Source organism: Cladophialophora carrionii (genome assembly GCF_000365165.1).
Source record: "Cladophialophora carrionii CBS 160.54 unplaced genomic scaffold supercont1.10, whole genome shotgun sequence".
Taxonomy (NCBI): domain Eukaryota; kingdom Fungi; phylum Ascomycota; class Eurotiomycetes; order Chaetothyriales; family Herpotrichiellaceae; genus Cladophialophora; species Cladophialophora carrionii.
This window is the reverse complement of record NW_008481817.1, coordinates 177521-205387: the sequence shown is the minus strand read 5'-3', so window position 1 is coordinate 205387 and position 27867 is coordinate 177521. Positions and strand designations below refer to the sequence as shown.

The following is a 27867-nucleotide window of genomic DNA, read 5'->3' as shown; positions in this document are numbered from 1 at the left end:
TCCACCAAAAGCAGGGTGATGCGGCCATTCACGAGATCACTCAATGGCCGAGACCTCCGATGGCTAGAAAGCATTATCTCCCCGCGGCCCCTGCCTCTGTCTCGAAGACCTCCTGCTCAAACGATATCACCAGCCTCAACCCGCTCCATTACCACCCACGGCCAGCTCAGAGGCGTAAAGACGGTGACGAGGAAGAAGGTGAAAGAGCTACAACAGGGCGAAATCCAGGCTGAATCTCTTCCCGAACTACCTCCCGACGATGAACCTCAATACCCGACTGTGCTCCAAGGAGCAAAGTCCAATATGGCGAAGTTTGACAGCTGCGTGCTCCTCACAAGAGTTGGTAACTTTTACGAACTGTATTTCGAGCAGGCAGAAGAGTGTGGGCCGCTTCTCAATCTCAAGGTTGGCTACAAGCAAACGAAGCTGGGTCCTGTGGCAATGGCAGGCTTTCCCTTCTTTCAACTGGACAGATTTCTGAAAATGCTGGTAAAAGACCTGAACAAATACGTTGCCATCTGTGAAGAGTTCCTGGTTCAAACTTCCGGGAAGGTCAAATCGGGCGGTTTAAAGCACGATCGACGGGTAACACGGGTGATCACGCCAGGCACGCTCATTGACGAGAAGTTCCTGGATCCTTACGAATACAACTTTCTGCTGTCTGTCCATCCCGAGACCTTTGTGTCTACCTTGAATGCGGCCGGTGAGGGTAATGCGCCGGAAACAGAGCCGGAAGGGAAGATTGGGCTCGCATGGCTGGATCTATCGACGGGTGATTTCTACACACAAACAACCCTTCGAAGCTCTTTGTCCTCGGCGTTAGCACGCATTGCTCCTCGCGAAATTATCCTCCCGGCCGATGTGTCCGAGGACATTCGTGAAGAGGTGCAGAACATCGTGGGCCATGACCATCGTCTGCTCACGTTACATCAAACAGGCAGTGATTTTGTGTCCATGAGCGAGTGGAGCCAAATGCTAGAGTCTCCAGTCTCCGACAATGCTGACGACTCTTTTACCATTGGTGAGAAGGTTGCAGGCCATCAACTGCTTGATTATGTGCGCAATCGACTGCAAGGTCTTCAGGTTCGTTTGCAACCACCACGTCAGAGGGAGCTCCATGCAATGTTGAACATTGACCGGAACAGCCTGAGAGGGCTGGAGATCCTCGAGACCTCTCGAGAAGGCTTCGGGAAGGGCAGTCTTTTCCACGCTGTCAAGAGAACGTCAACTAAAAGTGGCGCTCGCCTTCTGCGCGATCGTCTAACATCTCCTTCTGCCTCTTTAACAGAGATTGATGATCGGCTTGAGCTCGTCACCACCTTCGTCGAGAACCAAGAACTCACTGAGTCTCTGATCTTCCGTCTACGGCGCATGTTCGATGTGCAGCGCATCGTGCAGAAATTTGCCCTCAACAAAGGCGATGCTGACGACATGCTGTCGTTAGCCAGTGCCATATCCGAAACCGTTGCAACGAATGAGCTTCTGCGACCAGCTGTTAGTGCCAGGAGTGCGATGATGGAGCCTAGGCAAGAGGCGCCTGTTTCCCATTGCCTTGACAGACTTCTACAGCGCTTGGATTTGGAGGACCCAGTAGAGCTGCAGAACAAAATAGCCTCAGCAATCGACGAAGAAGGCTTGATGCAGAAACATCGGCTGGAAGAGGATGAAGCAGCAGATGTCGCAGCTCTGGCGCATGAGGTGGTCTTACAGACTGCTCCACATGAAGTAGACTCGCTTCCTAAGGCGGTTCGCACAAGGAGCAGATCTGACGACGCGAAAAGGGAAGAAATCGAGCTTGAAGAGCCATGGATCATGCGTCGTGGTGCCACCGAAACACTGCTGCGTCTGCACGAAGACCTTGACGCCCTCCACGTCGAAAAGGCTAACCTCGCAGACGGGCTTCGCAAGCAGCTACGTGCGCCGACTCTTATTCTCAAATCCACGCCCGGCCTGGGTCACATCTGTCACATTCGCAGCGCCACTGGCTTCGATCGAGAGGCGCTAGAAGCACTGCATGCCAGGATGGTCTCTTCGTCAAAGAGCACTCGATCCTTTTACCTGACAGACTGGACGCGACTTGGTCGTCAGATCGACCAAGCAATCACCAACATCCGAGACGAGGAGAAACGAATCTTTACTAGCTTAAGGCAGCTCGTTATTAAAAATCTTGTGAAGTTGCGGCACAACGCTGCCGTCATGGACGAGTTGGACGTGGCAAGCGGCTTCGCTACCTTGGCTAGAGAGCAGGAATGGGTTCGACCTATCCTCAGTTCTGGCACAGAGCTCAAGATTATTGGTGGACGACACCCAACAGTCAAGCTGGGCCTTGAGGAGCAGGGGAGATCTTTTGTCAGCAACAACCTTGTGCTAGACCACAATGAAAGAGTATGGCTGGTGACTGGTCCAAACATGGGCGGGAAAAGCACTTTTCTACGACAAAATGCCTTGCTCATAATTCTCGCCCAAGCTGGGTCATATGTGCCCGCTGTGCACGCGGAGATTGGGCTCGTTGACCAGATCTTCAGTCGCATTGGGGCCGCAGACGATTTGTTCCGAGACCAGTCTACTTTCATGGTGGAAATGCTTGAAACAGCAGCTATCTTGAAGCATGCTACGTCCAAGTCATTTGTGATCATGGACGAGGTCGGACGAGGGACCACTCCGGAAGACGGTACGGCAGTCGGCTATGCAAGCCTACATCACCTTTACTATACCAACAAATGTCGGACACTGTTTGCGACCCATTTCCATGCCTTGGCAGATATGACTCGAGACTGGCCGAAGCTGGCATGTTACTGCACCGACGTGCTTGAGGAGGACAGCGGATCCTTCACCTTCATGCACCGCCTGAAGAGGGGTATCAATAGACAGTCCCATGCACTCAAAGTCGCGAAATTGGCCGGGATGCCTCCAACAGCGCTCAAAGTCGCAGAAACCGTGCTCGACCAAATCATTGTTGAAAAGCATAGTATACACGTACCGCCAATCGAGACAGAAGACGACCAAGGGATCTCCTCAACAATGGCTGCAGCCGGGTGACAGTTTTTCCCCCAATCAGTCCTCCGGGAACCTCGGAGGTTGTTGGATTTCACCGGGAGCTGGCTTTGAAGTCGCGACTGTACCACAGTTCTTGCACGTCCGGGCGTCCGTATTATTCTCAAAGGCCAACACACCTTCCTTGATCTGCGTACCCAGGTCTGTCAGATGGAAGCTTGCCTCATGGACGATGTTGTTACAAGTCTTGCAGTACCACCGCAGTGTGTCGACAGAGTCTTCTGGGCGGGGCTGTTCCAGCACGACGCCCACTGTATCTGCAAACCGGACGGGGTTGTGCGGCGTGTTTGGAGGGAGCAGGAACATGGAGTTCTCGTGAATGGGGACGTCGACGGGTGTATGCGGTGTTGTTGACGTGTCCATGGTCTTCAGCAGCATGGAGCCTTTATGCTGGTAGAAGAACTCGGGCGTGGTGTTGATATGATAGTCAGTACGGGCGTTTGGCCCGCCAACAACCATGACGGTGAGGCCGCCTGTCGAGGCCGAGGGCGCATACACGCAGTAATTGTTGATGGGAGGCTTGAGGAGGTGGGAATTGTCCTTCAACCTAAAACGACCTGTCAGGCAACGTACATCCTGGGCTTTGTCGAGCTCATGGGCTCATGGAACGGAGGCCCCGGCATCTCGCTGTGCAACTCGACATACCATTTTGGTAGATTCAAAGCCATGGTAGACTGCTTTCTCAACTGTCTGATCGCTGGTCGCGGGGCAAGTGGAAGTCTGCTCGGCACTCTAGGAGGTTCTGCACTTATATACCGACGTAGAGACCTGCTGGATATCCTGGAGCGGTTCATTGACTGCGTTCGGCTACGTTCTGGGGCTTGGAAATCGTCGACGCGAAGTCGCGGCCCGTGATCAACGTCACTTAGTCAATCAGTCAATCAGTCATTGACCATGCATCATCCCTGGGCGCAGAAACCGTCTGCAAGTGAATGTTCCGGGGTGGAGAAATCTTGAGATGCGGGGCACGCATCGTGGCACTGCATAGTGCCGAGTACATTATGTATTTGGACTCTTTAGTGCCTCTCTCGACTCTTACATTAGATTGACATTTGCGTTGCAAGTCGCCTGACCTCTGTCTACTGTATTCATCAGTGTAAGGCTTGCTGACTACGACCAAGATATGCTAGTGGGATACATTCGCAAATAGTGACTCAATATCCATTACTTGATATAGGTGAACGATAGGTCCTCGCTTTCCTTCATCGTCAATATCAGAGCCGATTCTTCCCACCAGCACTACCGCAAGAAGCATCGCTACTCTGTCACACGGTCGTAAGCCTCCTTCTAGCCCTCAGGTAGTGGTGCTCCTTCAGCTTCATCTGCTGACATTCGAGTACGACTGTTGTCGGAGCAAGGATGGGCTCACTGGTAGACTTCGGGTCGATTATCGTCTTCGCTTTGGGGGCAACAACCGACTGTCGGCTCTGAGAACGGCGAGCAGCAGGCCTTTCACTCCCCAATCTTTTATAATATCTTGACAGGAATGATTAGAAATGCAGTGGATAGCCTCCCAAACAGAGGACGACGACCCTCATCCATGTGGACAGGCATCAGGCTGAACATCCATGCCAAATACCGACTTAATGGACTCCAAGCTCTGTCTACGAGTAGGCTGCACAGGATGCAGAAGTCACTACCACATCTCTGGTCAGTGAGAACTTGAGGTATCTAATACCGTCCAGGCGTTGAAGGACAGCTGTACAACAGTGATTTCCTGCGCATGCCTTGCCAGGGCTCGCCAGCTTGGTGAGCTCGGGATTGAGCCCATATGATCAGTCCGTGATTACAGTAGTAGGTTTATATTTTGCCGACAGTAAGGAGTCGGATTGCAGAGCACCCAAGTCCACCCATGCTGTGAGCTCGAATGTTAGTCCTCCTCGATTGATTGATAGAGGTGCACAATATTGCTATTACTGAAGAAGAAGAGATACTTCGCCCGTCACGACTATTGTACAGCCTTATTTTTGGCCGCCATTTCGCCGATTTGGAGAAGCGACTGCGAACGCGGGGAAAAAAGTTGATTTCGCTCGAAACTGCGGTTGCGACGGAGAAGAAATCTCTCGTCCGAAGCAATCATGATCATGAAGAACAGCTGACGCTCCTGCTATCGCAATGTCCACTTCTCAACCTCCTCTCCGCTTCTCCTCGCACAAGCAACTCACCTCCCGACTGATTCTCGCAACCCTCCTCGGCCGTGCTGTTCGGATCGATCAAATCCGGCCGGACTCACCCACAAATCCAGGTCTCGCGCCTCATGAAATCTCATTCCTTCGCCTCCTCGAAGCTGTTACGAATGGCTCACACATTGAGATCTCCTACACAGGAACCGTCCTGCTCTACAAACCGGGACTGATTACGGGTTCTGCCCCGGGAAGTGGCGCTGAGGCCGTCTCGGGCGTGCTGAGACATGAAATCCCTGCCACGAATAGCAGAGGGCTTTCCTACTTCCTGATACCCATGTGTCTACTCGCTCCGTTCAGTAAAGCAAAGTTCAACATCATCTTCACGGGTCCGGGTGTGATCACGAGTTCTACGCCGGAGACATGGGGAGACATGTCCGTGGATAGCGTACGCACCGCTGTCTTACCTCTGTACACGAAGTTCGGCGTCGAGAGGGATATCGAGTTGCGAATATTGAAGAGATCGAATCCCGGAGCGAGGGGCATGGGCGGAGCGGGAGAGGTGCAGTTGGTGTTCGGTCACCAGCTGCGACTCCCCAAGACGCTTCACCTGATGACTCCTGGACGGGTCAAGAAGATTCGTGGTGTGGCGTACTCGACCGGCGTGAGCGGACAGAATAACGCCAGAATGATTGAGGCTGCGAGGGGCATATTGAATAAATTTGCAGGCGACATTTACGTCTTCTCCGACGTCTCGAGCGCGAGTTTGGTGCCTGCGCCAACAAAAGACAATCCGAATGCAAAGAAGAAGGTCGGCCTTGGGTTTGGGCTTTCGCTGGTCGCCGAGACTTCGACCGGCTGCCTCTATTCGGCAGATTCAGCAAGCCCTCCAGAAGGAGGCAAACCGCCTGAGGATGTCGGCCGAATGTGCGCATTCCAATTACTCGAGAGCATCGAAATAGGTGGATGTGTGAGTCCCGAAGCTGTCGAAACAGTTGTCACATTGATGTCTATGGGTTCTGAGGATGTCGGAAGAGTACAACTCGGAAAGGACGTCCTTGCCAATGAGCGCACGATCCAGCTGGCAAGGGATCTGAGCTCCTTTGGAGCCGCGGGATGGGGTGTAAGAGATATCAACAACGAGAAAGGCGAGGGCCAGTTCCTTGTCAGCATCGTGGGCAGAGGAGTTGGTAACGTTGGCCGGAAGATCGGTTGAGGAGCCATTCCGAAATCAACATTACGGCTTTCGAGCAATTAATGGACATATCGCCAGTCTACAGAGCTACCACATCGCGCCACGGCGGTTCGCCGCATACAGGATTCTCCAGACACAGATCGTCACTCGGTCCAGCAGGTGAAGCAAAGATCTCAGCTATACACAGCACGACGGTCCTGTAAAATGCCGATGCCCCTTCAGCCGCATGGTGACGGACGTGAACAGGAATAGGTCTTGCAAACTGCAGCGTTCAAGACCCTCCTTCCCTGCTGGCCGGGTTGCTCATCCATCGTCAGCAACAAGCACCCATCGATCGGACTTAGCGCAGAAGGCCACTTCGGAAGGGAAGGACAGCAAGGGCCAAGAACGACAAGATCGTAAAGCTCGGACGGAATGGCGTCTATCTGAGTGAAGGCGGAATCTTCATAGGTCCGAAAGCCGAAGCATGCCGCATATCCAGCTACGAGCAAGTTGAGGATCATTCCGCTAACCACCCAACAAGTACTCCGTACATACTAGCAGTTAGTGAAATCACCGGAACGCCCGGATGCGGGCGGAGAAGGTTTTGTGCCTAAAATGATAGGCGCCTTCCCGGTGAGAGCAAATCCCACTCTAGCAACAAGAACGGTGGACCAAGATAAGGCAGTATGGGTGCCCTTCTGCTGTGCCTCTACAAGTACACCTATTGTGCAATGCGCGTGGTGATAGATATAGTCTTCTCACCTTGGTTGTAGTGGATGTGAACAAGGCTGTGGTGGAGAGAGGGCAACACACAGCATTGGTGGTGGAAATCCGGAAGACGCGGCTCGGCAGCAAAGCGGCGGTGATCAATGACGGAATCCGATGCTTGTCTGGTCCATTGAGGATCTGCGTGTATTTCTCTTCACTTTTCTTTCACTAATGTACCTTATGCTAACAAGCTTCAACCTCGTCTATTTCCGGGCCAATACGATCGCGACCAGTTCCAGGCAGACACTGCAGACCAGGCTCCGAGGGAGCGACCGAAGCTGATGGACGAATCCCAAGTCGTCATGTGCAGTGCAAGCCGACAAATCGGGCACGCGACAAGTGCTGTCTTGACAAGAAATCAAAAGCAAAATGCGTGCCTGATTACCTGATCCAGCCAACGTGATACCCATTAGGTGCCCGTCACCCCACCGCGCCACGTTCGTCTCTCCCAGTCATTCGTCCGAGGCTCTGTTTTTCTCGTCCGACTTGGAATCTGCTGACCGAAGCACGGCGGCAACGAGCCAGTGAGCTCGGACGCTGGATGACAGCAGCGATGCTCCTCCCAGCGATGCCACCCGGCACTGGAGCCCGCCCTTACTCATACGAGCTCCATCCGCTGGCAAGAGGCGCGTTGGACGGAGCCTTTCCTCGAAAGAGGCAAGAGCATGTTCATGGTATTGCGAGTGCCCTTCCGTTGGCCGATTCTTTACTCGCATACCCGTTCTGTCTGTTGACTCTCTTCCAAAGTGACCCAGATCCAGTGACGTCTGGCTGCACTGCGTACAGTGCACTTCTTTTGATCGGGTTCTCACATCATCACATTGCCCTCTAATTAACAGCTTTTCGCAGAGACGAAACGGGCCGAAGGCCAGCGCTCACGAGTCGACCAAAGTTGCGACAATTACACAGCAAAGGCCGGGCAGGGAACATAGGCGGAGGCGTCGCGATGGGCGCCGGCGCTGTCCTCGAACCTCTCACGGTCGTCGTCCTCCTCTTTGGTGGCGCATGGATCAACCGCTCTCCTGATGTCTTCTCGGGCACAAAAAGTCCTCTGTCCTCATACTTCTTTGAAGACGACGCCGATGTCCCAGATTTACCGCTGGCGCGTCAGGTGGAAGGCGAGGAGGCTTTGGACGTTGAGAAGCAGCGTATCTCCATATCAAAGAGGTCTCTGAGCCCATCGTTACTGCCCAATCAAGAGGACAGATGGCGGGAGCGAGAGATAAGAATACTGGGGTTAGGATACCGGAGGGTTGTTCAGACACCCAATACGGCTGTGTTCAGAAACAGACTACTCAGCCGGATACTGCACAAGTTTCCGTTCCTGGTCGAGGCGTGGTACTGGGCACTGATATACTGGGTATGCTCGATTGCTCGATCCATTCGTGCCCTGCATGTGTTGATCTGTCTATTCAACAGGTCTACCAACTCGGTCGCGCATTTACAGCCATAACCCTTGTCGAAGGGACTGTCCACGTCGCGCGCCGACACGCCCTACAGCTGATAGAGATCGAACAGCAACTGCATATCTTTTGGGAAATTCCCATTCAGAAGTTCTTCATGTCGTTCCCGCGCCTGATGATGGCTATCAACTGGCTATACAGCTTCATCCACATCCCTGGAACGATCACGTTTCTCGTTGTTTTGTATTACTACACAATCACGAGAAATAGATATATCCAGCGACGTCCAGGCCAGCACGAAACTAGCCTGGGGCCGGCTGGCTCACCTTCTGGACCGTGGCTCTACGAAGCGCGAAGACGAACAATGGCGGTCTGCAACCTCCTTGCCTTTGTGGTTTTCACTCTCTGGCCGTGCATGCCCCCACGATTGTTGAGCGATCCGGAGTATGATGGACCGCAGGCCGAGATTGCCAAAAGCTTTGGATTCGTGGATACCGTGCACGGCGAAGAAGGCGCGAGCTCAGTATGGACGCAGAATCGCTTCTGTAACCAGTATGCAGCTATGCCCTCTCTGCACTTTGGCTACTCACTCCTGGTTGGTCTCACGATTATGACGGTTCCACTCGCTCCTCGGCACTCGCAACCCTGGAAGACCATCCAGATTCCCTTTTTCAACCACAGCCATCCGAATCTCTCGCCGAAGATCCGTCTCCCCAGCACACGTCGCATGCTCTGTCTGGCGGTCGGATTCCTATATCCTTTTTCCATCCTCACTGCAATTGTGGCCACGGCGAACCATTTCATCCTGGACGCAGTCGCGGGGTCCGTGGTTTGTTGTCTTGGCTGGAAGTTCAATGATGTCCTCCTGAACCTGCTCGTCCTTGAAGACTGGTTGCTTTGGTGCTTGAGAATTCACAAGCCCGTTCAAGTACCGCTAGACTCGAACCGGCCAAAACACGGACTCGGAATCAAGGAAGAATGGCGACCAGAGAAGACATCTATCGTGTTCAATGCTTCTTGAGCTCGAGGCGTGGCCTCTACAACCCCCGAGTAATTGACCATTGAGGCACAGCCGGAACAGACTTGGCGCACGAGCCCGACCCAAACACTCTACAATGACTGCATCCAACTGGAGGTTGAGGCTGTTCATAAGGCAGTTACAGCTCTCTAAACGCTGCGGGTCATCGAAAGGCCATCCGCACGACCAGGTACTGCTCCTCTCAGAACTTTGCCCCGATCCGTTGGCTCAGTCGTAAGGCCGAAAGCATCTTTCCAGGTTCTAGTGCGGGTTTGAAAGAGATCTTCCTATGTAACCACAAGCGTTCACGAGTCGACGATTAGCATAAGATTGGAGTTCTGGTTCTGGAAGTATAATGACGAGGATCGAGTGAGTAGCCGCTCTCCGGGGACGAACTCCGTAGCCTGCCCATGCGGCACGCTAAGCTATGTCGTATCCCTCTTCATAATCTGAATGAACATAATGAGTTAGAATGTTTACTACAGGTTCAGAAATGACCTCCCAAGAGCGTTGGAGATGATAGTCATCGTCTCTGCCCTGTCCAGTGCTCGGTGCCTGGCGCTTGGTTTGAACTTGGTTGGTAATCCTGAGCCACCTCGGCACAATCCGTGAAAGTAACTCATGGAATTATGGCTGCGCAGTGAATGCTGCGTTTTCTCGAGGACCTCAATAGGAATTCATTGGCAGAGATGAAGGAGACACTTTGTACATTGTGAAAACAGAGTGCTAAGGGGGGCATGCGCGGTTTGTGTAGCTTCCCACGTGCTTCCACAGGGTGTCTGATACTTCACCGTAGAGTACGGAATGAAGTTTTGCACCTCCGTACCATCATCTGCTTCTTCGCACGCATCATCGGTTGCCATTTTGCTTTCAACACTCATCGAAATCTCAGGATAGGGCGTATTCGACATCCGACGCTCTTTACACCCAGAAACAGAAAAGAAAATTTCAAGATGGCCAAGTGAAGAATGCGTTGACTCTGCAGTGTCGGGAGAAAATCTTCTCCTTCCGTGCTGGGCCGGAGATCGATCTATCATCTGGAGGTTCAGCCCGGCTTTGGTCACAACCCAGCCATCGCCCTGCAACAGTGAAAGAGCTGGGCTACCAGAGCAGCTGCCACTGCATCTTATCGGTCCGGTGTCTTGGGTGCTGTTCCATCTCTATTTGCTGGGCGAGATCACCACCGCCACGGGATCACGATTGAGCTCAAGCCTGGGTCTACGCTGTTCATTCCTGGAGGCGGCAGTTCTAATCTCTCTGACGCGGACATTGAGATCTATCTCCGCCATCCTCTGTGGTCTCGACAACGGACCGCTGCACCTATCGGCCACTTCTGAGCAGAGAGGGTGAGTGCTACTTTCATTCTCATCATCATTTTCCAAAGGTCAAGGCACAGCACGAATGGGTTGGGACACGATTGCACTGCCGACTTGCCGGCTGGTTGAGATGAGTTGGGGATGAAGGACAGCTCCCCCGAAGGCTTGGCGGGAAACGGCGAAGTGATTGGATGAACGAGGGCAGTTGCAGTGGCTTTTCTTCCAGAGTTGCTTGGGCCTTTCAATTCCCTCCCCATCATCGTCGCAGTCGCAATCCCTCACTCTCCTCCATCGCCGCAACACAAGATACCATCACATTCTTCGTCGCGGCGACGACATCATCATCATCATCAGCTCGTGGCTCAGGCTCAATTGGTCCGTGCTCTTCCTTTGTTCGCCAGCGGGAGGGTCGCGGATTCCGCAGGTGTGGCTTTTGCACAAGCTGTTCCTGCTGTCGCGTCACTGCTCCCAGCCCACACACAGCCGATCTTGGCCTTTGACTCCTTGACGCAAATAAATCACACCTACACCTGGGAGCACAACGTCGCTAATATCTTTCTCGCGCAGCTATCGTACACCTTCCGGCGGCGCTCTCATCGACGCGTCAATCCCCCCAAACCTCATCCTCCTCACACCTCGCATCGATATGGCATCCGAAGACGCAGCTCCTATGACGGAAGTCCCCGTCAAGGTGCCAGAGCCTGCTGATGGAGCTCCTCCATCTCTGGCTGAGCCGGCATCTGGGCCTGTCGCCGAAATGTCGGGAGCTTTGCCGGCCGCCCAGAATGCAGAAACGAAGCCAGCCGAGACAACTGGTAAACCATATTCTTTCGGCTATGCATACATAGCAAGCTAACCTTGTCATAGACGCTGCGACTACGAATGGTCCTCCAGAATTGGTAGCAGAGTTTGTTAAAGAGACTGAAGAACCCATCACCGAAACTGAGCCCGCGGCTCCGGTCACGGAGGAGACCGGCGCAAAAGAGATAGATACAATAGAGCCCGCAGAGCCAGAAACCAACGGCGCCGAGGCTGCTGACAAGAAGTCGTCAGTGCCAAAGAGGAAGTCCTCGGGTGTCCCTGAGCACAAAGGCAAGAAGCTAAACAAGAAGAAGTCTATGCCCAAGATCACGCATCTTGATGCCCAGCCGGGCGATTATTATCTCGCCAGGCTGAAGGGATATCCCCCGTGGCCATCTATCATTGCCGATGAGGACATGCTTCCTGAAATAATGCTCAATACCAGACCTGTCACCACTAAGAAGCCCGACGGCACCTACAACGACGCCTATGCAGATGGCGGCAAGAAGATGCACGAGCGGACCTTCCCGATCATGTTCTTGTACACCAACGAATTGTGAGTTGCTCGTACCTATGCCGTGCATTCATGCTGATTGCTCCAGTGTGTGGATCTCCAACACAGATTTGACCCCTTTGAGCCCCGAGGACTGCAAAGACGTCCCCCAAAAGGGCAAAAGCAAACAGCTGCTCGAGGCCTACAAGGTCGCAGCCGAAGGGCATGATCTCCTTCACTTTAAGAAGACGCTCGATGAACATTACAATGCAGTCCAACAAGATATCGAGGCCAAGGAAGCCAAGGAAGCAGAAAAGGCTGCCAAAGCCGAGAGGAAGAAGCGGAAGAGTGAAGTCAAGGCTGACGCCGAGGACGTCGATATGGAAGATGTAGACGCCGACCCTGAGCCCAAGAAGTCTTCCAAGAAGCGAAAGAAGGAGGTTGATGATGATGACGACGAAGACGAGAAGGTGAGTTTTGTGACGCTGCGTTGCTGTGACGATACGTTCTGACTGGGCATAGCCGGCGAAGACGCCAAAGACGACCAAGATCAAGTTAACCACGAGTAAGACCCCCAAGACGGAGGAAAAGAAACCCAAAGAGAAGGCAAGCAAGCCGCGATCCGAGAGGCGTAAGTCCAAGGCTGCTCAAGAGGATGAAGAGATGGCCGATGCACCCGAACCCGAGCCAGAGGAGAAGCCACTCGATCCAGTCGAGGCGCGCAAGTCGCGGGAGAAAGAAGGTAAGCATTCGGAGCACCCGGGCTCGTCGCGGCTAACGTGTTGCAGTTCTTTTCCTCCGCCACAAGCTGCAGAAAGGCTTTCTTTCCCGGGATCAAGCGCCCCAGGAAGAGGAAATGCCACTGATGGCGACATACATCAAGAAACTTGAGGGGTATGCAGACTTGGAAGTCAGCATAATCCGAATGACGAAGATCAATAAGGTTCTGAAGGCGTTGATCAAGCTGAACACTATCCCCCGAGACGAAGAGTTCCAGTTCCGGAAACGCTCGGTTGAACTTTTGAGTCAATGGAACAAGATTCTTGGTGCCGAGCCAGCTGATGGTGAGACCACTGGGGACAAAGAAAATGCGACGAACGGAGTCCACGATGAGAAGTCCGAAGACGCCACCGAAGAGGACAAGAAGGAAGATGCCCCTGCCCCTGCTCCTGCGGAAAAGCCGATCGAGACCACCGAAGAGAAGCCCACTACAGAGGTCGAGCCCGAGGTCGAAAAGCCTGCGGTGCCTACAGAGTCTGAGACTCCGGCCATCGCAGACCCGAAGCCTGCACCGCCAGAGGAGTCTTCCAAGCCTGAAGCGGCAATTCCAGAAGTCGTTGACAAGGCGCCGGAGTCTGCTGAGGCTGCGACAGAGGCGGCAGATGTCGTCAAGGCTACTGAATAGCAACAGAAGCAGAAATCTCTTCACTCGTTGGTGATGGATTGGCTACATGCGATGCCATGAGGAGTTGACGGCGTAGGATTGGAATTGCCTTGCTCACGGCTTTCGACTGGGCCCCCGTCTGCGGATAGCGATCTTGGGATTGCAGAAGAACGGTCCAGAAGGACGGTTCTAAGGTCCGACTGGGGACAAGCCGACGACGACCGAAGGGAGGACGAGGGCCATTGAATATTCAATGCACATGGTCACGCTCGATGGGTTTGAAAATCTAAGATCAAGGCGAGGTGGCTGGAGCTTGTGCTGGTTAGCAATCAGAGGTCTTAAGTCGTCACTTCGAGGCTGCTTTTATCCTTCTTGTATTCAGTCGATCAGCTTATCTAGGAAAGAATTGATAGGGCATGTTCAAATTGGGTGGACAATTATGATGACGAAGAAAATGCCAATGCAAAACAGTTCCAAACAGCTAGATGCTGACATCTTCATCGAGCTACGCAAGGCTTTAGCAAACCGACTATTATCAATGGTGTCTGTAGGTAGAGAGGTGTTCGGAGTAGAAATCACACGTGTCCAGCATACAACACAGCCTCGTTTTAATGTACTCAGCCTTGTCTGCTGCGGCGGCGGGCCCCATCGGTCCGCCCAGAGAAGCTCGCAGGATATCCAACTCAGCTTGTATCGCTTACACCATTCACGACAATCCTCTTCCTGCAAAGCTTAAGCACTGAATATTCTGCGCGCTTGCGACAAAGCCTCCGTTCGAGAGCTGCGAAACCGGCAACGTGCCAGCTTGTTCTCGCATCTCGCGTCTCCCCTGACTGCGGCTTACGCCGGCATTCCTCGACGGCCACCCAGCATGGCGAACACGATTCTAGACATATTCTACTCCTTATCAAGCTGTATATGCTGTTTCCCGAGTACTCCGCAACTAAAAATCAACAGTCGAAGTTTCCGCATGCTTCGATTACTGGGCGAGGTAAGCCCCTGTCGCAAGCAGCAGCATATCTTCACGGCTTTATGCTAATTCATGCGTGGATAGGGCGGCTTCTCCTATGTATACCTCGTCCAAGACACTAGCGACAGCGCTCTGTACGCGCTCAAAAAGATCCGCTGCCCTTTCGGCCAGGAATCAGTGTCGCAGGCGCTCAAGGAAGTCGAAGCATACACGCTCTTCGCTCCGCACCCGAATATAATTGCCAGTATCGACCATGCCGTGCTCAACGACTCTACGACAAAGGTTTCGGGCATTGGAGCCGAAGCCGGGAATGGAGGTGCGAGCAAGACGGTTTACATTCTTTTGCCGTACTACAGGCGGGGAAATTTACAAGACATGATCAATGCCAACTTGGTTAATCATACACGCTTCGGCGAGCGACGACTCATGAAACTGATGCTTGGGGTATGCAAGGCCCTCAAGGCCATGCACCAGTACCGCGTACGAAACAACGCCTCCCGATCGGCCGCGCAGGCGATCCGTGACGAAGCCGCCGACGAGGACGCCGACGCCGCACAGCGACGAGCGAAGACAACGAAGCGAACCATGACAGCCTCGGCCCAGAATCAAGAGGAAATTTCAGAAGAGCAGGAAGAACCGATGCTGCAGCCTTCAGATGAAGTCACCCGCGCGCAAGATGGCGCCAAGCCAGGGGAGACCCGCGCATACGCCCACAGGGACATCAAGCCCGGGAATATCATGATCGATGACGACGGACGGACGCCCATCCTTATGGACTTGGGCAGTCTGGCGCCGGCGCCGACGCCCATCACCAGCCGGTCCTTGGCGATCGCCGTTCAAGACACGGCAGCCGAACATTCGACCATGCCTTACCGCGCGCCGGAACTCTTCGACGTCAAAACGGGGAGTGTAATCGACACCAAGGTCGACATTTGGTCATTGGGTTGTACAATGTACGCGTGCCTGGTGGGGAAATCGCCTTTCGAGGCTCGAAGCGATGAGACGGGTGGGAGTTTGAGTATTTGCGTCCTGGGCGGCGACTGGAGGTGGCCAGACGAAGGAAATCAAAGTAAAGGAAAGGGCAAAGTTGGAAGTGCCCCAAGTCGCTCGAATACCGCCCGGTCGGCGAATGGCGACGCGAATAAAGCGCCCGAGGCGTCGTCGGCGGCGAGGATATACCCCCATCCAGCTGCGCGTGACGTGGTCAGAAGGTGTTTACAGGTCGAACCGGCGGAGAGGCCAGACGTGGATGAGCTGATGACCCTGATTGATACTTGTCTGAGCGAACTGCCAGAAGACGACGAGGGTGGAGGAGGAGCCGAAGTTGATGGGGACCTGTGAAGCAAACGTCCAGGCGTCGCAATCTACTGACGCGTATAATGTGTTCTTCTGGTCCCCCAATGTTGGGCCGTTTCTTTCGTGCGGCACTTCTCTGTAGGATATCTAGGTGGCACGTATAGCCGGAAAATCGGAGTTTGGGCAGATGAGAGGACATAAACATTCATGAAGAGCGTATGCAATTTCGTGCTTCATAGCTGACTGATGACAGCCCCGGCTCGGATCTAACGTGCTCTGGAGCACTGGATGCTGGATGCAACTGATAGCTGAGGCACAAGTATACCGAAAATCTCGCGGGTTCAAGTACTGGACGCCATCTATGGCCCTGTTGGTGCAGTGGAGGGATTTTACCGGATCTCGCGCCGCATGCAGAGCGAAGAGAAGCAGAAGCATAGCCCATTCATTTCCACTCTGTGGCCGCAGTGGAGTGAAGACCGTGTGTTTGTGGTATCACCGAGGGAAGTCCTGCTGGGTGGGATCTCGCTTTTTGTCGTCCACAGCTCGCCAGAGCTGGGCCATCAAGCATCGCCGCAGTCCAACTCAGGTCGACCGCAGCTGCAATGTGCAAGATCACACGATCGATCTGTTGGCAGAACGGCACCGGATCTTCAATGTTTGCTCTTGGTCTGCTCCGTACCTTTTCGCCCTACCCACAGATCCTTTCCATGGCATAGCTGGCAGAGAAAGAAGGGCTGGGTCTTTACGGAGTACTCTTCTGGCTCTTCGTCAGCATCGTCCTCCAGACGCCTGCCACATCTGGCTAACGTCTCGAGGAGGCGACTTGCACCTAGGGTTGCATTTCACCAGACGCCAGGCCATTGCCAAGGGCCGTCCATCCCAGCACCTTAAGGTTAGAGGAGGCATTAATTAATGGGCCGTTCTATGCTAGAGGATCCTCATCCGAACGTGGGCTTTATCGATAAGCGAGCAGCCAGTCGATTCCCTCCCCTCCTGCCGCATTAAGACTAGCCTTGCAACTGGCGGCTTGGCAAAGACGCAAGCACCGCGTGAACACTTCAAGCTTCCCACGTCGGCTAGCTTATCGTTGAACATCATACCATTCTTGCCATCTAAAGCTGTCGCTAACTTCGTTCCTTGCGGCTTGCGGGCTTTCACCCCGTCACAGTGCTCTTAGCTTCCAGCACTCAACATGGCAGCAAGGCAACTAGGGCAGTTGGAGCTTGCTGAACGATGGCACCTCGGCATGCGCCGTGGGTCGTTCTTAAGGGAAGCTTCGCCATGGAAGCTGCCCTCTTGGACCAAGATTGCCATACCTCAGCACCGTCACTCTGACCAAGATGCGCTTTCTCGGCCTGTCATGTGACAATCCGGCCGCAGTCGCAGTCCTCGCGGCTTGCTTGCCAGTAGCAGCTCTTGCGCAGGCAACAAACTCCAGTTCTGGACTAGCAGTCCAGCTATCGGTCGCAAATGGATTCCTGAACGGCACTACCGACGGCCATGTTACGGTCATGTTTGCACCTAGCGGCACGGACCCCATGGAGGACACCGACGTCACCTCCAGTCCCAACTTGTTCTTCGGCATGGACGTGTTCGGAGTAGCCACTGCCAGTAAGATGACCATGGCTAGCACAAGTATCATCAACACTGCGAGAGGTGTCTGGGGCTTTCCTATTGTGAGCTTGGACGATGTTCCGGCAGGCAACTACTCGGTCCAAGCCTACTTCACCAAGTACGAAACGGTGAAGCGAAGCGATGGATCTTCGGTCAGCGTCCATTTCCCTTGTGGCGATGGTGCCCCCAATATCGGCGGTTTCGGCAGCCTCTTCACAGCAATTACCGATGTCAGTGTCACTGGAGATGCGCAAACAGTTAATCTCGTGTTTAACAATGTGACGGCCACAGAAGCCTTTACCGGCAAGGAAATCGGTGGCTGCTCTCAGGGTAACTACGAAGACACGGATACCCTGAAATATGTCAAGATCCGTAGCGAAGCACTTAGCAAGTTTTGGGGTCGCAGCATGTACGTGGGTGCCAATATTGTATTGCCTAGCGGGTACGATCCCAATGATACAGCCACGCGTTACCCGGTCATCTATTCACAAGGCCACTGGGGCGCAGACGCAGGGCCCTTTCGTTATCCCACCGCCAACTTCTCGGAAGCATGGGACAATGGAACGATCCCCGGTGAGAACGGACAGCCTGACCGACCTACTCCTAAGATGATATTGGTATCCTTGCGGCACGAGTCGCCATGGTATGATGACAGCTACGCTGTAAACAGCCCAAACCACGGGCCCTTCGGAGACGCAATAAGCGATGAGCTTATTCCCTATATTGACGAGCATTTCAAGACCATCCCTGAGCCGTACGCGCGGATCCAGGTCGGAGGTTCAACTGGCGGCTGGGAATCCATCGCCAGCGTCATTTTCCGGCCTGATCTCTACGGCGCCTGCTTCTCCTCCTACCCCGACTCGTTGGACTTCCACAGGCATCAAGACATTCCGCTGTATACTAATAAGAACGCCTACCTACGCGCCAATGGGAGTGCAATCCCTTCTATTCGCGACTTTGAGAACGGAACGCAAGTTATTCTGGCTACGGTGGCGCAAGAAAACCACTGGGAGTTGACATTTGGCACTTCGTCACGCTCGTCTCTGCAATGGGACGTTTGGAATTCCGTGTTCGGCGTGCAGGGCCTCAACGGTTACCCACTCGAGCCCTGGAACAAAATCACTGGCGAGATCTACCCCGCTGCAGTCGAGTATTGGAGGCACATGGATCTGGCAGACTATATTGTCACCAACTGGAACAATAGCTACAACCTTGGTGAAATCCTCCGGGGACGGCTATATGTGTACGTGGGAAGCTGGGACGACTATTTCTTGAACGAAGGCGTGCAGGAATTCCAGAAGCGGACTGACGCTGTTGGGGCCCCGGGCTGGGCAAACATCACCATCCTCCCTGAGAAGCCGCATGGAGGCAACTATCAAGATCGAGAGATCTGGGATTACCTCGAGCTGGTCTATAGCTGGATCCAAGACCACGGGCCCAACGGCACGACCCCACTGCCGAGAAATGTTACAGTGTCGTCTTCGCGAGGGAATAACTTCACCGAGGTGCTTGCTTACGGTGGCCACCAAGCTGCGCTCAAACGACAGGCACCTCCTTCGATCACGGGCGGCGACGATTGCGATGGTGCCGGAGGATGTGTTTTCCAGGCGAGCGTTGGACGATGGGATCCGGGAGTTGAGCTCGAGGCACAATGGGTAGTCAGCGGCAAGCCGGTCGGTGAGGCGTTCGGTGTAGCCCAGGGTGAGTCGCTGTCGTATGCGCCAACCACAGCCACCAAACGGTCTTCGATCGAGCTCTGGGTGACGGGACGTAAGATGGGTTATGTTGACGAAACGAGGAAGAGTAATGGGATCATGCTGAAAAGATGAGGTCTCTCGCGCCACAGGCAAGAAGAAGCAAGTCTCTGTACAAGAATTGAGTGTCTCGAAATCCGGGCCTGGCTTGCTTCGTCTTGGCTCACTCGTTTCGAAAAAAAATTAATTAAAAAATTGTCCCGTTGAACTTGCAAAGCTCCAGCGTGTCGAGGCTTGATTGTCCTTGATTAAGGCCGAAGTATATGCCCAACTTTTGCTGCTATATGCTGTTCGCCTGTGCCGTGCCGTGTCGGAGAGTCCCTGCACGCCGGGGACCATCGTGCGTAATAGTACGGCCGTGAAGCATGCTGCTTCGGGGACGAACTCACCAGTGAACAGAACTGGCTTTGGCCTCTCGTCTCGTCTCTCCGGCGCCGTTCAAGGGGCAGGGGGCAGGGGTACGAGTTACTGTCTAGGTGAGTGTAGAAGAGGGGAATTACGCATTTGTCAAGGGGGTATGTAGTTCAGCCTCGTCAAATTGACTTGACGCGTCGATGAAGGGACCAATCCAACCCCTTTGAAAAAGACACGGAGGTGAGCAAGCGAGGGCTCAGCACATTAAGCTCAGCACGTCAAGCTCAGCACGTCAAGCTCAGCACGTCTAAGCTCAGCACGTCAAGCTCGGCACGTCAAGCAGGACTTGTCGCTTCGCCGATCACGACCCTTCTGCGTAGCCCCGATACAAATACTCCTGCCAGCACCGTGCGCGTCAAGTCACTTATCTTCCCGCTTCGTGTGTTCTACATGGCAATCAATCGCCCTGGACGCTTCGTTGGCGGATTGTGGTAATTGTGGTACTATTCGTGCTTATCACAGGAGGAAAGATCTCAAATATGGCAATGAGAGTCTCGGTTTGGGGACTTGTGCCATACATGATGGGTGCGGCCACGCTACGGATCGAATATGTTCAAATTGACGGAAGGAGGATTCGTCTATGACAAAAGCATGGTGGCTGCGACACGGTAGTTGATCGGACTGATCGAATCTTGGGTGGTGCGCAACAATACTTCTGATTGAAGAGGAATAAAACGCGATGCGCATTGAGAAAGTATATACTCGGAAAGGTCGACACTTATAATCAGACAGAGTTGAGCAGCGGTCAGTGAATTAGAAACATTTCCTCTCAGACTGTTCCAGAGTCACTGGCGAGGCTGGCCACCTGGCACAGCTGCGTCGATACTCCACCGTAGTTCCTCGGGAAACCTGCCGTTCTGGCCGCTCCATCTTGGAGAGACTTTCAATTGTATCAAAGATTTTGGGACGAGCAGCAGAAGCGCAGGCTCCAGTGCCAGTTTTGCGATCAACGCACTCGCCGCCTATCTCGAGCTCTTCAGTGAGTTCGACGAAAAGGAGTATATTGATTCTCCGCGACTCCTCCCAACGACCACCCTCTAATCTCGTGCCGGCTGGCCCTACTGGCGCCCCTCCTACCATCACCAGTATCACCTCTTCTCTACCGTCAAGATGGCGGACCCGAACAATGTCTCGCAGTACAAGTACTCGGCGATGTCGAACCTGGTTCTCCAGGCCGACCGTCGATTCATCTCTCGCCGTAACGACGAGAATACGGGTGATCCCGAGTCGCTCGCAGGCCGTCTGAACATCCGTGACATGGGCTCGCGGGTCGGTCGTGAAACCGCGCCCAAACAGAAGAAGATGGCGCCGGCCCTACAAGGCGTCGACAGAGGCTCGATCCGCGAAGGCGAAGATGTCTTGGAACGAGAGCAGAGGAAGAGAAAGCGGGGTGAGCCTGCCCAAACTCGAGGTGCCGGCATCCTCTCCGCCGGCGATGCGCTGATCGAAGGGCTCAAGTATCGTCCTAGGACTCCCGCCACCCGCGCGACCTACGACCTCCTGCTCACCGTCACGGCAAACGCTCTGGGCGACGTCTCGCAGGAGATTGTCCGCAGTGCGGCCGATGCCGTCCTCGAATATCTCAAAGACGAAAACATGAAAGACCTCGACAAGAAGAGAGAGATTGACGATATCGTCGGTATCACGATGACGCCCAAGCAGTTCAACGAGCTGGTGAATCTCGGCAAGAAGATTACAGACTACGACGCTCAGGACGACGATGATGACATGGCAGACGGCGCAAACAATGAGACAGAGCTTGATGAACGCCAGGGCGTGGCGGTGGTCTTCGATGAAGATGACGACGTGGACGAGGACGGCGTCCAACGTACATACGAAGTCCGTGACGAAGATGAAGGGGATACCGACGACGAAGACGCTCAAGATCTGCCCGGTCTCGAAGAATCCGCAACTGCAGGAGGTGCTGGAGTGCCAGACGTTGAGGATGGCGAGGATGAAGACGGCGGTCTGGTCATAGACGGTGGGGTTGGCGAGTCGAGTCGTAGAAAACGCGAGGACGCCGACTCAATACCCATCCACGAAATTGATGCATATTGGCTGCAGCGTCAGATTGGTACCATCGATTCAGACCCCCACATTCAGCAGCAAAAAACTCAAGAAGCGCTTCGCATCTTGTCGGGCAAGTCTCCCGAGGGTGAGGATCTATCCCTTCGAGATATTGAGAACGACATGATGGATCTGTTCGATTATGAGCACCCGGATATTGTCAGCAAATTTGTCTCAAACAAGGACAGAATTGTTTGGGTCACAAGGTGGCGCAGAGCTGCCGAAGACGCGGACGCCCGCCACCTCGTGGAAAACGAGATGGTTGAAGCTGGACAGCGAGCCATTCTTGACGAGTTGTTAGGCAAGGCGGATCGTGATGGAGAAGCATCGCGGCCGGCCAAGAAGATGAAGCTGGATCTGATGGATATTGATGTTCCAAAGGCGCAGGAAGACCAGGAGGAGAAGAAAGAGGGCGTCCTTACGGGGGGATTGCAACCGCAGCGACTCATCAACCTGGAGAACCTGGTCTTTGAGTCGGGAAATCACCTCAACACCAATCCAAAGGTCATCCTACCACCCGGATCGACCAAGCGGACGTTCAAAGGATACGAAGAAATTCATGTCCCTCCCCCTAAACCGAGGAGGGACCCTGGCGAGAGGAATATCCCGACAAGCGAACTGCCAGATTGGGCGAGACAAGGTTTTGGCTCTGCAAAGGAGTTGAATCGCATCCAGTCGAAGTGCTACCCCTCTGCCTTTCAAGACGATGGTAACATGCTCATTTGCGCACCAACTGGATCTGGTAAGACAAATGTCGCTATGCTTACCATGCTTCGCGAGATTGGAAAGCACAGAAACCCGGACACGGGTGAGATCATGCTAGATGACTTCAAGATCGTTTATATTGCACCCCTGAAAGCCCTGGTACAGGAACAGGTGGGCAATTTTGGGAAGCGACTTGAGGTCTACGGTATCCGGGTATCTGAGCTCACGGGCGATCGGCAGCTCACCAAACAGCAGATTGCCGACACTCAGGTCATTGTGACCACGCCGGAGAAGTGGGATGTTATCACACGCAAAGCTACTGACCAGAGTTACACCAGTCTAGTGCGTCTCATCATCATCGATGAAATCCATCTCCTGCACGACGACCGTGGCCCGGTCATTGAGAGCATTGTCAGCCGTACCATTCGAAAGATTGAACAAACCGGCGATCCAGTCCGAATTGTCGGCTTGAGTGCAACGCTCCCCAACTACCGGGATGTGGCCACTTTCCTACGCGTAGATCCCCAAAAGGGCCTCTTCCACTTTGATGGGACTTTCAGGCCTTGCCCTCTCAAGCAGGAGTTCATCGGGGTGACGGACAAGAAGGCGATCAAGCAGCTCAAGACCATGAATGATGTTTGCTACTCGAAGGTGCTCGAGCATGCCGGGACGAACCAGAATCAAATGCTGATTTTTGTTCATTCTCGAAAAGAGACCGCCAAAACAGCCAAGTATATTCGAGACAAGGCTGTCGAGCTGGAAACCATTGGACAAATCATGAGATCTGATGCAGCAAGCAGAGAAGTCCTGCAGCAAGAGGCTGATTCAATCAACGACCCCAATCTGAAGGATCTGTTGCCTTATGGGTTTGGCATACATCATGCTGGTATGAACGTCGCAGATCGAACCTCCGTCGCAGAACTCTTCGCCGACGGCTTCTTGAGAGTGCTCGTCTGTACTGCAACACTTGCCTGGGGTGTGAACTTACCCGCCCACACTGTCATCATCAAGGGCACACAAGTGTACTCGCCTGAAAAAGGTAGCTGGGTGGAACTGAGCCCTCAAGATGTCCTTCAGATGCTGGGACGAGCAGGTCGCCCGCAGTTCGACTCCTACGGCGAAGGTATCATCATCACTTCCCAGACAGAGATGCAATACTACATGTCACTGATGAATCAGCAATTGCCCATTGAAAGTCAACTTATGAGCAAGCTGGCCGACAACCTGAATGCAGAGATTGTTCTGGGCAACATTCGTACGCGCGACGAGGGAGTGGAGTGGCTCGGCTACACTTATCTCTTTATTCGCATGATCCGATCTCCGGGTCTGTACAGTGTCGGCGCGGATTACAGCAATGACGAGACCTTGGAGCAGAAGCGCGTAGATCTCATCCATTCAGCTGCCGTCGTCCTGGAAAAAGCCGGGCTGCTCAAGTACGAGAAGAAGACGGGCAAATTGCAAGCCACGGATCTCGGCCGCATTGCTTCCCACTATTACATTACTCACAATTCCACGTTGACTTATAATCACCACCTTCAGCCATCGATTGGCACTATTGAGCTCTTCAGAATCTTCGCCCTTAGCGATGAGTTCAAATACATCCCCGTCCGGCAAGATGAGAAGCTCGAGTTGGCGAAACTACTGGGCAGAGTACCCATTCCTGTCAAGGAAGGCATGGAAGAACCGCAAGCAAAGATAAATGTGCTCCTTCAAGCATTCATCTCGCGGCTCAAGCTGGAAGGCTTGGCCCTGATGGCTGATCTCGTCTACGTCACGCAGTCAGCAGGACGCATTCTCAGAGCAATTTTCGAGATCTGCCTGAAGAAAGGCTGGGCCAGCGTAGCCAAGCTTGCGCTGGATCTCTGCAAGATGGCCGAGAAACGAATGTGGCCCACAATGACACCTCTCCGGCAGTTCCCAATGTGTCCAAGAGAGTACATCCAGAAGGCTGAGAGGATGGAAGTCCCATGGTCTAGCTATTTTGACCTCGACCCTCCACGAATGGGCGAACTCCTGGGCATGCCCAAGGCTGGACGAGTGGTATGTGATCTTGTCTCTAAGTTCCCTCGGCTGGAGGTGCAGGCACAAGTACAGCCGGTGACGAGGTCGCTGCTCCGTGTTGAGCTCACGATAACTCCAAATTTCGTCTGGGATGAAGCGCTCCACGGGACTGCCGAGTCGTTCTGGATCATTGTCGAAGACTGCGACGGCGAAGAGATCCTGTTTCACGATCAATTCATCCTGCGACGCCAATTTGCCGAAGGTGACATGTCGGAGCACTTGGTAGATTTCACCGTCCCCATCAGCGAACCGATACCGCCCAACTATTTCATCAGCCTGGTGTCCGATCGATGGATGCATTCAGAAACAAGGCTGCCGGTGTCTTTCCAAAAGTTGATTCTGCCTGAACGCTTTCCGCCTCATACACCACTCCTGGATCTGCAGCCAGTGCCTGTTCAAGCCCTCAAAATCAAAGACTATGTTGACCTGTACCCCAAGTGGGACAGATTTAACAAGATTCAGACACAAGTTTTCAAGTCTTTGTACGACAGCAACGACAGTGTGTTTGTTGGCGCTCCGACAGGCAGTGGAAAGACTGTCTGCGCCGAGTTCGCCTTGCTCAGACATTGGAAGAACCCTGAAGCAGGCAGAGCTGTCTACATCGCCCCCTTTCAGGAACTGGTTGACAGCCGGTACGCTGACTGGAATGAGCGGCTTCGCCAAATCGGTGGAGGCAAGGTTATTTCGACATTGACTGGCGAGATCACCGCCGACTTGCGAATCCTCGATAAGTCCGATCTTGTCCTTGCGACCCCAACCCAGTGGGATGTTCTGTCGCGACAATGGCAGCGTCGCAAGAATGTGCAGAATGTTGAGCTTTTCATCGCTGACGAGCTTCATATGATTGGCGGCGAAAACGGCGCCGTCTATGAAGTCGTGGTCTCTAGGATGCAATACATCCACATCCAACTTGAGAACAGCATGCGCATTGTCGGCTTGAGTGTACCTTTGTCGAACGCCAGAGATGTTGGCGAATGGCTTGGGGCAAACAAGCACACCATCTACAACTTCAGTCCCATGACCAGGCCCGTGGGATTGCAGCTACACATCCAGTCATTCTCGATTCCGCATTTCCCATCACTGATGATGGCTATGGCTCGCCCGGCCTATCAATCTATCCTGCAGCTATCGCCTGACAAGCCGGCTATCGTCTTTGTGCCTGGCAGGAAGCAAGTACGAGCGTCGGCCGTCGACATCCTCAACGCCTGCATTATGGATGACGACGACGAGCGATTCCTACACACCGATGTCAGCGAACTCGCTCCGTTCTTTGAGCGCATCAATGAACAGACGTTGGCGGAGTCCTTGAAGCATGGCATTGGCTATTACCACGAAGCCCTTTCGACCAGCGATAAAAGAATTGTCTCACACCTGTTCAAAGTGGGCGCAATTCAAGTCATGATCTGTTCACGAGATGTATGTTGGGAAATCCCTTTCACGTCACACCTGGTCATCATTATGGGCACGCAGTACTTTGTCGGCCGCGAACATCGCTACGTAGACTACCAGATCAGCGAGATCCTGCAGATGTTCGGCCGCGCAACACGCCCTGGCGAAGACGACGTGGGAAAAGGCGTCCTGATGGTCCCGGCCGTCAAGAGGGAGTACTACAAGAAATTCCTCAATGAGGCCTTGCCGATCGAAAGTCATCTACAACTCTGGCTTCACGATGCGTTTGTGACAGAGATAAGCACCAAGACCATCACATCCACGCAAGACGCGGTCGATTGGACAACGTATACATACTTCTACCGGCGCTTGCTGGCGAATCCATCATTCTACGGGCTCAGCGACACCAGCCACGAAGGGTTAAGCACGCATCTGTCCGAACTCGTCGAAACGACCCTGAAGGAACTCGCCGACGCGAAGATCATCGACCTCGACGAGGAAGACGATTCCCTTTCCCCACTCAACCCGGCCATGATCGCGGCGTACTATAACATCAGCTTCATCACGATGCAGACCTTCCTCCTGTCCCTCACTGCGCGCACGAAACTCAAGGGACTGCTGGAGATTGTCACCTCGGCGACGGAGTTCGAGTCCATCCAGCTCCGGCGCCATGAGGATCACATCCTCAGGAGGATTTACGACCGCGTCCCCGTCAAGATGTCCGAGCCAGCTTATGACTCTCCGCACTTCAAGGCCATGGTTTTGTTGCAGGCACATTTCAGCCGGATGCAACTCCCCATCGACCTCGCCAAGGATCAAGAGGTGATTGTGTCGAAGACCCTCGCACTGTTATCCGCGTGCGTGGACGTGCTCAGCTCCGAGGGCCACTTGAACGCCATGAACGCCATGGAAATGAGCCAAATGGTCGTGCAGGCCATGTGGGATCGTGACAGTCCGTTGCTCCAGATCCCGCACTTCGACTCCAAGGTCGTGGACATCCTCGCCAAGCAAGGGATCAAGGACGTTGACGAGTTCATGGCGGCGATGGACCCCTCGGAGAATCCCGACCAAGCTAAACTCGTGGCCCAAATGGGCCTGAGCAACCGGCAGCTCGTCGAGGCCGCGCAGTTCACCAACGAGAAATACCCGAGTCTGGAACTCGAGTTCCAAGTCGAGGACAAAGACGACATCACCGCGGGTGAGGCCGCGCGTCTCTCGGTCAAAATCACCCGCGAAACCAACGAGGATGAGGACGAGGATGAGGAAGACGGAGACGGAAACGGCAAAGACAAAGACAAGGAAGTCGACGTCACCGTGCACGCGCCGTTCTATCCCGGCCGGAAACTCGAGAACTGGTGGCTCGTCGTCGCCGAGGAGAAGACCAGGTCGCTCCTCGCCATCAAGCGCGTCACCGTCGCCAAGACGACCTTTGCCACCAAATTGGAGTATGTCGTCCCCACGGCCGGCAAGAAGGAGTTGACCCTGTTCTTGATGTGTGATAGCTACGTTGGCGTCGATCAGAGCATGGCTTTTAGTGTTGAGGTTAAGGAAGGTGAGGAGGATGAGGAGGATGATGATGACGTGGACGAGGATGATGAGATGGAGGGTTGAGTCTTGTGTGATGACGGGATGGAGGGTTGAATCTCGTGTGTGTGATGGAGGGGAGAAGAGAATAGAGGAATAGAGCGACATTTCGGGATCGAGCACTGGAATGTGCCGCTCCATGGTTGGTACTGTAGTCGAAGGACGACAAGTGGCTGGCGACAGGCGACAGGACGACAAAAGCAAGGCCTGGTTGCCTGGTCGGTGTATTTCGCGCACGTATGAAGAAAAATGTGACACAGCTAAGTTTTCCATTTACTGTACTTGAGGCATACTTGTTCGTATGGATCCAGCAAGATGAGTCCATGGCCGGCAGATTGAGAGTCTTCATATTGTTGAGATTATGAATGGAGGACTCCCTCAAGTCTGATGTTTTACGTTTAAGGATTCCTCATGAGAGGCATGCTGTATCAAAGTCTACCGAAGCCGTGTCGATCAGCGCTCACAAAACTTGACCC

The 27867-nt window shown here is 53.7% G+C and overlaps 8 protein-coding genes across 8 annotated transcripts; 7 read left to right on the top strand and 1 right to left on the bottom strand.

Annotated features, from left to right (window-relative positions):
• Positions 1-18: 18 nt before the first annotated feature.
• Positions 19-3039, top strand: G647_09550 (uncharacterized protein; the record flags this gene model as incomplete). The annotated part of the gene is made up of 1 exon (XM_008725544.1): positions 19-3039. One exon carries the CDS (start codon positions 19-21, stop codon positions 3037-3039), a length of 3021 nt encoding a protein of 1006 aa, XP_008723766.1.
• A 15-nt stretch (positions 3040-3054) lies between these two features.
• G647_09549 (3-hydroxyanthranilate 3,4-dioxygenase) lies at positions 3055-3722 on the bottom strand (the record flags this gene model as incomplete). Its single annotated transcript, XM_008725543.1, has 2 exons — positions 3055-3601; positions 3628-3722. The coding sequence occupies 2 exons, from the start codon at positions 3720-3722 to the stop codon at positions 3055-3057; spliced, it is 642 nt and encodes a 213-aa protein (XP_008723765.1).
• A 1447-nt stretch (positions 3723-5169) lies between these two features.
• Positions 5170-6393, top strand: G647_09548 (18S rRNA biogenesis protein RCL1; the record flags this gene model as incomplete). The annotated part of the gene is made up of 1 exon (XM_008725542.1): positions 5170-6393. The coding sequence occupies one exon, from the start codon at positions 5170-5172 to the stop codon at positions 6391-6393; it is 1224 nt and encodes a 407-aa protein (XP_008723764.1).
• A 1675-nt stretch (positions 6394-8068) lies between these two features.
• On the top strand, positions 8069-9546 carry G647_09547 (uncharacterized protein; the record flags this gene model as incomplete). The annotated part of the gene is made up of 2 exons (XM_008725541.1): positions 8069-8482; positions 8542-9546. 2 exons carry the CDS (start codon positions 8069-8071, stop codon positions 9544-9546), a joined length of 1419 nt encoding a protein of 472 aa, XP_008723763.1.
• A 1959-nt stretch (positions 9547-11505) lies between these two features.
• G647_09546 (uncharacterized protein) lies at positions 11506-13558 on the top strand (the record flags this gene model as incomplete). The annotated part of the gene is made up of 5 exons (XM_008725540.1): positions 11506-11674; positions 11727-12216; positions 12263-12623; positions 12676-12895; positions 12942-13558. 5 exons carry the CDS (start codon positions 11506-11508, stop codon positions 13556-13558), a joined length of 1857 nt encoding a protein of 618 aa, XP_008723762.1.
• Positions 13559-14408: 850 nt separating this feature from the next.
• Positions 14409-15848, top strand: G647_09545 (uncharacterized protein; the record flags this gene model as incomplete). The annotated part of the gene is made up of 2 exons (XM_008725539.1): positions 14409-14528; positions 14592-15848. The coding sequence occupies 2 exons, from the start codon at positions 14409-14411 to the stop codon at positions 15846-15848; spliced, it is 1377 nt and encodes a 458-aa protein (XP_008723761.1).
• Positions 15849-17143: 1295 nt separating this feature from the next.
• On the top strand, positions 17144-19246 carry G647_09544 (uncharacterized protein; the record flags this gene model as incomplete). Its single annotated transcript, XM_008725538.1, has 1 exon — positions 17144-19246. One exon carries the CDS (start codon positions 17144-17146, stop codon positions 19244-19246), a length of 2103 nt encoding a protein of 700 aa, XP_008723760.1.
• Positions 19247-20695: 1449 nt separating this feature from the next.
• G647_09543 (uncharacterized protein) lies at positions 20696-27418 on the top strand (the record flags this gene model as incomplete). The annotated part of the gene is made up of 1 exon (XM_008725537.1): positions 20696-27418. One exon carries the CDS (start codon positions 20696-20698, stop codon positions 27416-27418), a length of 6723 nt encoding a protein of 2240 aa, XP_008723759.1.
• Between the last annotated feature and the right edge of the window lie 449 nt (positions 27419-27867).